This window comes from Panthera uncia, chromosome B1, assembly GCF_023721935.1.
Source record: "Panthera uncia isolate 11264 chromosome B1, Puncia_PCG_1.0, whole genome shotgun sequence".
Lineage (NCBI taxonomy): Eukaryota > Metazoa > Chordata > Mammalia > Carnivora > Felidae > Panthera > Panthera uncia.
In genome coordinates this window covers 61019666-61030481 of record NC_064811.1, presented here as the reverse complement: position 1 = coordinate 61030481, position 10816 = coordinate 61019666, and the positions used below count along the sequence as shown (strand labels likewise).

At 46.3% G+C, this 10816-nt stretch overlaps 1 protein-coding gene across 3 annotated transcripts in view; it reads right to left on the bottom strand.

Moving 5' to 3' along the window:
• Positions 1–973: 973 nt before the first annotated feature.
• Positions 974–10816, bottom strand: part of SHROOM3 (shroom family member 3) — a 31440-nt gene continuing 21597 nt past the window's right edge. Inside the window, exons 4-7 of one of the 3 annotated variants that reach the window (XM_049630691.1) lie at positions 8535–9431; positions 6891–7382; positions 3391–3541; positions 974–2904 (exon numbers count right to left, since the gene is read on the bottom strand). In XM_049630691.1, coding sequence (XP_049486648.1) covers positions 2890–2904; positions 3391–3541; positions 6891–7382; positions 8535–9431 — 1555 coding nt within the window. In that variant the 3' untranslated portion in view covers positions 974–2889. Of the gene's footprint in view, positions 3542–6890; positions 7383–8534; positions 9432–10816 lie in introns of all 3 variants that reach the window. The other 2 variants (XM_049630689.1, XM_049630690.1) reach the window with 2 other exon arrangements.

Here is a 10816-nt window from a genome sequence, read left to right as displayed (position 1 = left end):
CTATTTTAAAAGAAATGGAAGGAAGGAAGGAAGACTGAGGTTTTTCAGGCTGAAAGGAAGAAAGACCACAGAGAAATCTGGAACTTCAGGAATGAAGGAAGAGCAACACAAATGGGCAGCTGAGAACCATCTGGGTCGCTAACGATCTCCTGGGGAAAGCCAATTCTGCAGAACAACAGATTCTTTTTGCCTTCTGAAATATTCCACTAAGTCTCTAAGCCAAAGCCCTTTGGCCTTCAGAATAAAGAGTCATGGGACCTGTTGAAGCAGATTTTTGCCTAATAGACATAGCTGGGTTAGGCAAAGAACTTAAAGCTCTAATTATTAGACTGTCTTTAGATTTTTTGTTCAGATAGTTCAGACAATGAAAGTGTTTCAAACTTCTATTTACTTGGAACATTATAATTCATCATCTATGATGTATACATAGAAAATATATTAAAGCAGAATTGGTTTAAAAGGCTAATTTCAATTTTTAAAAATATTTATTAATTGGGACTCTGGTTTCCATTGAGTCTTAGTGAATTTCATGACTAGCGATGTATCTTAGGTTACTAGTAACTTTAAATATCAGGTAATAAGTTATTTCTTTGGGAAGGTTGGTGGGAGGCTAGTCTCTGCCTTGGAACAATCTTGATGAAGCATCATTTTTTAAAATCACCCTTAGAAAAGCTTGCTGTATATCAGGAAGGGAACTGCATTTTCAACTCTATGCTGCAAATATTAATAGATGCCTTCTACAACATCATTTAAAACTCACATATTTTGGGGGTACCTGGATGGCTCACTCAGTTAAACGTCCAACTCCTGATTTCAGCTCAGGTCGTGATCTCATGGTTCATGAGTTCGAGCCCCAAGTTAGGCAGTGTGCTGACGGCACAGAGTCTGCTTGAGAGTCTCTCCCTCTCTCTGCCCCTCTCCATATTTTCTGTTTCTTAAAAAAATTTTTTTAAGTTTATTTATTTTGAGAGAGAGCACACAAGCTGGGGAGGGGCAAAAGAGAAGGAGAGACAGAATCTCAAGAAGGCTGCACACCATCAGCAGAGAGCCGGATGTGGGGCTCAAACTCACAAACCACGAGATCATGACCAGAGCCAAGATCAAGAGTCGGACGCTTAACTGACTGCACCACCCAGGCGCCCCTTTATATTTTCTGTTTTTAAATTGTTTTAATGTTTACTTTTGAGAGAGAGAGAGTGAGCACATGAGTGGGGAGGGCAAGAGACAGAGGGAGACACAGAATCTGAAGCAGGCTCCAGGCTCTGGGCTGTCAGCACAGAGCCTGACACAGGGCTCGAACTCACGGACCGCGAGACCATGACCTGAGCCGAAGTTGGATGAGTAACTGACTGAGCTACCCAGGCGCTCCATATTTTCTGTTTTTAAGTCAGGAATATAAACACAAATGATGCTAATGAAAATTCTATTATGCACGAATAAGCTTGCAGTTCATTAAAAACATCTCATAGGATTCTCTAGTGCCGTGCAGTAAGATCTGAACTCTTCAGCATTTCAAACAAAGCCCTATGTGACCTCCATGACCTTCTGGCCCCTGTGGAGCCTCCCAGCCTTATCTTCTGGGATCCATTGCCTTCCTGTGTGATCCTCTAAATTTGGTCATTTCTAACTGAGGCATGAGCCTTTTTGTTTGGCATTCCAAAGTATCAAACTGCTGGCGATACCTTTCTTCAGTACAGACACTCCCTGTGTTTTTCCACATCTCTGGGTCTTTACCCAGGCCAGTCCCTTTGTCTTGGATGCCTGATGTTCTTCTCTTGCCCTGACTCCTTCTGACTCATTCTGATTACTTCGGTGTAAAATGTGGCAGTATAGGTATCAGAGCAGTTTTGTGGAAATAAAGAGAATATAGCACTATGAAAAACACAGCCCACACTTAACAAGGTAAGAAGTGCTCAGCACATTGTACCTAATGTTATTTCCTGTGAGGATTAATCCTCTGTGCCTTTATCTCAATCTAAAAATACTTTTGCCATATAATCATCAGAGTGAGAGGCTGATAATAAACTGATGGGAAAGCATTTTTTTTTTAAAAAGCAATGAGTAATTTGTCACACTGCTACTATAGAATAGGGTATCTCTACATGCAAAAAAATGAAACAAAAAAGTGTAAAATATTCAGTGAAAGGCGCCATGGCAACTTGGTACCTGTAATGGTGTTTATACAGCTCCCTCTTTGCGATAAGTAGAGAGAGACTAGAGCAGGTAGTTTTTTTCCCTCATCGGAGGACCCATTAAATGGGGGCATTCGGGGGCATTTGAAGTAGGGATATGCCGGAAGTAGGGGAGCCATGAAGCAGGTGTTTAAATGGGAAAACCTCGGGCTGGGAGAGCTCAGTACGACAGTGCCAGCCGTGCACTTGTGCGTCCATGGAGCCAGGAGCAGTGGGAGGGAGAAGAACACCCCTGACAGAGGTGCTTCTAAAACCCCCAAATCCTCCTGCCCCGTTACTCCCTGCTCGAGGGTCTGTGTCCTGTGGTCTCGTTCCACACACAAACAAGAGAGCCTGCGACACATGGAGTAAATGAAATAGAATCACCTAAGAAGGCTTCTCCTGGGATTGGTACCACTGAGAACCACTTACATTCCAGGCTCAGCAAGAGACAAGCGTTTGAACAGAGAGTCCTTTTTCAGTGTACGGGCCTGGCTTGTATGAAGAGCTGAAAACTCAGTGGCAGGTGGCCCTTCCGGGGCTGTAGGGAAGGCAGAATGGCAAGAACTTTCTCCCCGGCAGGCGCAGCTGGGCTTAGATCTTCAGGGTATGTGGGAAGACAGCAGCGGCATCATGGTGTCATTTTTAAAATGTCTTACATGTAAAATTTCTGTAGGAGTATCAAATGCTAACTAAATTTCAGTGCTGTGCTTCCAAGCTATTCACTGGGGTGCTGCAGACAGAGTTGGGGGAACGTAAAGATTAACATTACCACCTCTCAGAAGTGTCTTTTGACAATCGGTCTTTTTCCTTAAAGTTTCTATATTGTCTGGTTTCCCTTTTGGACATGAAACATGAAAGGAAAATTACAGACTGCGGGCACTGGCTGGTCAGCTCGGAGAAGAGAGCTGGGGTCTCTGTGTTGGACTAAGTGAAGGTAGGGCACCTGGGTTTCAGTCTCAGCTATGAGACTTTTAGGAAGTAACTTATTCCCTGTAATGACTTTCACTTTTGTCATCTGTAAAGATGAAAATGACAGGAAAGCTATGAGGAAGTCACTCAAAGTGCCATGTGAGTCAGGAGTCCAAGGACCGTATGGGCAAGGTTGGTGATGTGACAGACCTTTCTTCCTCTCCTGCCCTAAGGAGCCAGTATCCTTGCTCGGACCTTGACTCTCTTTTTGGAGAGAGCAGAACACAGGCCTCAATTCTTCTTTTACCTTCTTTTCATTGACATCCACCTGCTCCTCTTCCTCATTCACCTCCTCTGGCATATCCTTGATCTTGTTCAGAAGCTCAGCCTTGGGAGCAGACACACTGTAGTAGGCAGGACAGTTGACCAGCATGCCCACTGCCTCCTTGTCTTCACTCCTGAGGCATAAAGAACAAAAAAGTACACAGCACATTCGAGAAGCTTCATTTTACCACATGTCTGTGCATTCAGAAAGGTGTAAAAAATGCTATTCATTCCCTTCCCAGAAATTAGGATGAACAAATACTTACCAAAGAGTGATTACTATGTATAGGGCTCTTGGAAGCCAGGCAGACCTGGGCTGGAAAACACCAAAGGGAGTGCTGGGAAGGAGACTGGACATCAGGCCTGTGGATTTGCTAGATGACTCTGGATTAAGTCATTTGACCTCCCTACGTGTTTCTCCTTTTGTGATAAATATGAGTTCCTGAGATACAGGAGTGCTGATGCATGGGGGCACTTGTACCCCAATGTTTATAGCAGCACTTTCAACAATAGCCAAATTATGGAAAGAGCCTAAATGTCTATCAGCTGATGAATGGATAAAGAAGATGTGGTTTATATATACAATGGAATACTACTTGGCAATGAGAAAGAATGAAATCTGGCCATTTGTGACAACATGGATGGAACTGGAGAGTGTTATGCTAAGTGAAATAAGTCAGTCAGAGAAAGACAGATACCGTATGTTTTCACTCATATGTGGATCCTGAGAAACTCAACAGAAGACCAGGGGGGAGGGGAAGGGGGAAAAAAGTTACAGAGAGGGAGGGAGCCAAACCATAAGAGACTCTTAAATACTGAGAACAAACTGAGGGTTGATGGGGGGTGGGGGAGGGGAAGTGGGTGACAGGCATTGAGGAGGGCACCTGCTGGGATGAGCACTGGGTGTTGTATGGAAGCCAATTTGACAATAAATTATATATAAAAAGTATGAGTCCCTGAGTGTGAGGGTATTTTGAAGGTGCTGCACCATCTCCAGTTGTGGGTTATTTCCTACTCTTCCACGGTTACCCGTCATCTTTCTGATGCCTACTATGATTGTTGCATGGACATTTGGCCATGTTTCCTTCTCATATAAGCATGACAGCCCAGATAAGCCTAAGAAATCTACAGCTTTCTGGTCAACAGCCACGAGATGTGAAGTCTACTCCTTAGGTACACAGCAGGGGTTTCGAGGCCGGGGAACAAACTAGGAATTGAGAAACCTGATGTCTAGTGTTCTCTGCTTGACTATCACCAAGCTGTCTTTTGAGTAGAGGTCAGAGCCTACTAACTGAATAAATGACTCTATGGAAGTAGGTGAGGTTCTCTTGGAGAGGTATTTCAATCTTGTGACTTTATTTTTAACATCTAGGCCATCATTTTACTATGGAATAAAGAGCCACAGAAGAAGTCATTTTTACTCATTTCCTGTTTGATAGGACTATTCTTCTAAGCAATATAGTTACATTTAATTCAGTTAATTGAAAAAAATAGGAAAAAAGTCTTCTGATATGCCCCCCCCACCCCATATATTCATAGCATTACAAATGCTCCTCAGGCTTTTGACTGACTAAACCTCACAATGGTGAGTCTCATGCACAATAGGACATTGCTTGTTTTCACCAGAAGATGGCGCATGCCAGCCTTTTGAAATTCCTCCAGGTCTCCGTGCTGCAAAAGCTACATGACTATTTCATTTCTAAATTGAGAGAACGAATGTTCTCAGTGATAATGCTAGGAAATACTTTGCTAAGGATGTATTTGTAAGTTGCCTTGGCCTTTTTACAGCAAGTGGTCAGAGAACGGAATGAATGGAAGCCCCTAACTCTGATCTATGACACCTACCCATGCGGAACTGACACACCCAGAGAAACCCATCTTTGGGTCCTTTGTGGAACCCAGTGGATTGATTGTCTTGCGCATTGTGGGTACTCAGTAAATGTGTGCTAACCACCTGACCCTGGATAAGTCACTTCACCTCAGTAAGTCTCTGTCTGCCAAATCTGAAGAAGGGGACGGACAAGGTGACAGTTCAGGCCTTGTATTAGGAGAGTCTCCAACAACCTAACAGAGCTTGTAAGGACTCCATCGCTCTTTCCTCTCTCCCCCTCCCCCAAATCAAAACATAGTATTCCTGTTGGTAATTTAGTTAGGATCAGTTGGAAATTTCTAAAGGCAAGCCCAAATTTAGACAAAAAGCTCTGTTTTTATTTAGTCTAGAAGCCACTAACTGTGGAGTACCAATCCATCAATCCACATAGTTTTCAATGAAAATTAAAAAGAAAACAAAAACCACTCTAAACCTTTCCCATAGTAGTCCTTTAAGGAAATCAAACATACAAGAAAATATGCGATCACCCGGGAGAAATCAAAAGAATGAAAAATACAGATTGCTCAGGGTCCTTTCACCCCTGTGGCTGGGGGCTGGGACACACTGCATGACTGTAAACACGTGCCATCAGGGAGCTTCAGGAGCAGAGGCTCGCTGGCTGAACAACACTGTGAGACTGCATCCATGTTCAGATCTCTCTTGATTTTTAGGGTTACACAACATCCACCTAACTCTTGAAAAGGGCAAATGTCAGTGTAGTAAATCCATTTGTCTGGGCTTGCTTTTTTTTTTTTTTTCTGAGAGAGATAGAGTGCAAGTGAGCAAGGGGTAGAGAGGGGGAGGTGGGGAGAGAAAGGGGTAGAGAGGGGAGGTGAGGAGAGAAAGAAGCGGGGCTCACCCAAAATGGGGCTTGAGCTCACCTAATGGGGGGCTCAAACTCACAAACCGTGAGATCACAGCCTGAGCCAAAGTCAGATGCTTAACCAACTGAACCACCCAGGCGCCCTGGGCTCTCTTCCTTCTTAGAAGTCTGTGCTCACCTCCACCTTGAGGAGGCCTCTGCTCTGCTCACCACTTCTCCCTGCCACTCAGCACTGACCCCTGTGGTGCTGTCTGCAAAGGTGACTCTGTTGCTTATTGAGTTAGGGGCACTGTGAAATCATCATGAGAGCAGGCACAGTCACCAGGCACAGTCACCGGGCCAAGTTCAAATCCAGATGCCATCACTCACATGTTCTAGGGCTTTGGTTGGGCAGTCTTAATTTCTCTGCGTTTCAGTGACCTCACTTGTAAAAGGGAGGTAAGATTGGTCGCAACCTCAGGAGGTTCTTGTGAAGATTCAGTGAGATAATGTTTATATAAAAAATTACTACAAGGGCTAACACAAAGACATCAACAATATTAATGGTTTTAATGGCAATTGTCACCACTATTACTATTTTTGCTGTTGGGCAAGTGCCTAGTAACTCAAGGTCAGTCTGCCCCACTTTCTACTCTTCAGAGCCATTCTGCTAAGGCTGAGATGTCGTGTCATTCTTGGGTCAGAATCTTTGGAAGCAGGAAAATGTCACACAAGTTGTCCTAGACCTATTACCACCCCCATGGAAGGAGGTTAAATATAAGTCTTTTTGAGGGCATTACCAGGGACTTACCTCTTGCTTTCATATCCTGCACAGTTGACAGTTCTTTGCATGGCCTTTCTCTTTATGCTGTTCTCCTTCAACAAGTTTACATCTCGGGGAAACAAACCTTCCATCAGGTCCATAGTTGTCTTCATTCTGGAGTCTGGATCCAAAATATCTGCCAGAGATTTGTCTTGGTGGACAATTTCCTTTGCCAGAGCCTCTGTTCTGATGTCTTCTGAGGTCTTCTGAGGACCAGAACTAACATTCTTTTCTAAACTCTGAGTCCCACTGACTGGGTTGTGGATGGGAGATGGCTGCCCGGGGCCTGGCTGCTTGCCAAGAGCCCCAGCAAGTTGGGGCAGAGCGCCCATGGTGGAGGTTGGGTTGGTCTCGTTGGCTTCTGAACCCTTGATAGAAGTTTGCGATCTGGAAGCTGGTATCTGACTGCCAACCAAATGGACTGTACCAGGCATGGGCCTTTCCTTGGCAACCGTCACCTTGGCAAATTTGCTGGAGCTGCTAGGGATATTAAAAAAGAGAGGGTAAGAGAGGAGTCAACAGAAGGGTAGGAAGACTGAAGGAGAAGTTTTCCACATCAGGGCTGTGGCTTTCCACATGAGGAATGGTGGGGTGGGGGCAAGGTAGTCATGCCCTGAGGTTATCATTCCCCACAAATTGCAAGGTCCTGAGGGCTTTCTCCTCACCCCAGCAGTTGGTCACATGGGAGTGTGTAACTTTTTAAGGGATCTAGTAGGAATTCAGTTTTGGTGAATGTTGCTGTGAGATTCTAGAGCTTTCTGAAAGGTCCAGGTGAACAGAAGGAGTTAATCGCAAAGGCAACGTGTTCTCTTGGTGTTTAGAGACTGCTTGTCCTGGGAAGTATTTGTTGGGAAATGCTTCTTCTCTATTCTTCTGGCTTCCAAGAGGTTTTCCCTCAACATTACTGACCTTTAGCTCTGTTCTTTATCCTCTCCAATGGACATGGAGTGACTGTGGAAAGAAAGCTGACCATATCCTGTCCATAATCCAGCTTCTTCTCTTTCTTTTGAGAGTGAGGCTACCTCTAGGCTAATCTACACCTCTCTCTCTCTCCCTCCATACACACACACACACACACACACACACACACACACACACACACCAGTGTGTATCTAGCATGGCCTGAGACTAGGCAGGTAAACCTGTTTGGGGTTCACCATCAGGAGGCTCGCTTACACTCAAGAGAGGAGCCATATTTTCCAGTATCAGCTGTATCAGTAACAAGAGCGATACTTTGGTCTTCTATATGTCTTCCTCCTTTGTCTTATTTCTTAATTGATTCAGAACTCAAGCAGGAATGAGGGATGCTATTTATTTAAGACCCTTTGAACTTATCGTGTCCACAGAAGTGAACTATGTCTTTTGGGCTTTGGTGTCCATTTTCACTACTCTTGTCCCTCTGTTCCCGATGCTAGTATTGGGTACTAGGGTCACAACCTGCCAAGGTAAACAAATGAAACCATTCTGCCAGTCGCGTGACTTAAGCTTCTGTAGAAAATCTCCACAACAGGGCTCTCCTGTGGCCAATGAAAGGAGGATCCGGGGAGCCTGCAGGGTAAAACTCTTACTGGAGAGGGGCACCCTTTTGTTCCTCAGCTGGGGGCTTGCCCTATCCAGAGTCTGCCCACTTACCTGGTACAGGGCTCCTTGTGATCCTCACTGTCCAGTTCTGCCTCATACAGAGCGTGGGGAGGAGGTGGAGGAAAGTCATCCAAGCTATTCACTGGGGTGTCCTGGCTCAGCGGAGGCGGTGGGGGTGGGGGAAGTTCAAATGTGGGGCTGGAAGCGGCGTTGGGGTACAAGTCCTTCACAAACACCTCATCATCATCATCTTCCCGAGGTGGTGGGGAGGCCAGCAGGACCGACTCAGATATTCGGAGGGAGATCCTCCCTGGAGTGCTTGGGGCCCCAAGAGGCGAGTCTAGAGTGCTGCCTGAGCTTGGAGGAGTCTGCTGTGTTTTGTAGTGCTTCAGGTCTCCAAAATCAGGTGACGAGGATTCTTCAGGGAGGCTGTCCTCTCTGACCGTGTGGGCCCACTTCACCCGAGGTGGGGCAGGCCGCTGAGGCAACGAGACCCGCTTCCTTGTTGCCTCTTCTAGCCCATGCTCCAGGCTGTTGGGCTCGTGGCCTCTTGGACTGGCAGGCTGGACCAGGCTGTGACCATTGCTTCTGTGGGTCACTGCTGGGGTGTATGGAGGAAGAGGCTGTTGCCCTGTCTGACAGTCCCTTCCAGTCAGCTGATCGGTCGCAGCCTGGGAGCTGGAGGGAACAGGGGAAGGCAGAGCTGAGCTGAGCGGGGTCAGGGATGCAGCCCTAGTGTCTGTGAGATGCCCTTGCATTCCTGTGGGCAACAACCTGGGGCAAGGCGTTGTTCTGCTGGCCTGCCTCTGATGGTCCAGGGGTCCAGGACATTCGCTGGGTACAGAGGAACCACCAACTGCTTTGCAGCCTGAACCACCCCAACGAAGGCTAGGATGGTGTTTGAGCAACAGCATGTCTTCGTGGCCTCTTTCTGAACAACTGACGGACCTGGAGCAGGATATACAAACACAAGGGTTACAGCTCAAAAGAAAGGGGCAAACTCTGAACCCCAACTTCATTACACAGACGGGAAAAGCATTTAGGAAGCAGGGCCTCAGAGGAGCCACACACTGTCCCTCAGGCTGCTCACACAAAGAAGCAAGTTTAAAAAGGACGCCTGGTGCACAGTTGGTTAGGTGTCCAACTTCTGCTCAGGTCATGATCTTGCGGCTCATGGGTTCGAGCCCCGCATGAGGGTCTGTGCTGATAGCTCAGAGCCTGGAGCCTGCAGTGTGCCTCAGATTCTGTGTCTCCCTCCCTTTTTCCCTCTTAGAAATAATAATAAACATTAAAAAAAAAAAAAGAAAAGATTCCAGGGGCTCCTGGGTGGCTCAGTTGGTTAGGTGGCGGACTTCAGCTCAGGTCATGATCTCACAGTTCGTGGGTTCATGTCCTGCATCGGGCTCTGTGCTGACAGCTCAGAGCCTGGAGCCTGCTTCAGATTCTGTGTCTCCCCCTCTCTCTACCCCTCCCCTGCTCACACTCTGTGTCTCTCTCTCAATAATAAATAAACGTTAAAAAAAAATTAAAAAAGAAAATATTCCAGGCATACAGTCCTACAGGAAATGTCAGATGGTAGACATGGGGGTCACAAGGCATTTCCTTTTATTAGCTCTCTCTCCCTGACCTCCCCACCCCCTCTACACATCCCACATAAGGCAGCTCTTCGGGGCAGGCTTTGGGGTATAAAAGGAAACAGGTACATTTCTTCTGCCCCTTTCAGGACTACTTTGGGAAAGCAGTCCCAGTGTGATCCCCATGGGAGAGGTCTGTTTGGAAAGCACCTGTGTGGGCTGTGAACTTGACGGTTTTATTTACAGTTTTCCCTCAGTTTCCTCCTGTTTTCACTTTTTACAATGGAAGGTAAGGAGGGGGAGGGGAGTCTCCCCAAGGAGCTAATAAGCAATCATCTCTGGAGAAAGAGAGCAATAGCAATGGGCAAATGGGGTACATGGTGAGTTCAACACCTGTCCTCTATCTAGGCTCTGAGGAAAAACCCAACAACTTCCAATACTTTTGTCATTATGCTCTAAAGGAAGAAAGGAAAACAAAACAGAAATCTGTAGCACTGCCTGCTGCCACCCAAGAGTTAATGTGGGGATAAAACAAAGCGCCGGCAAACCACCCTAATTTGAAAATTCCACATTTGGCGCTCCTTGACTCATATGCAAGTGAATCTGGAGAGCAGATGGAACTTCTCATTTTGCAGATCTGAGTCCCGAGGGAAGCTGTGGCTCAGTCCCCAGGAGAACCCCAGCCCAGGCCTGCCACAAAACCATCCAAGTGCCAGGCAAGGATAATGCAGCATATGGAAGGAGAAGACTGCAAAGAAC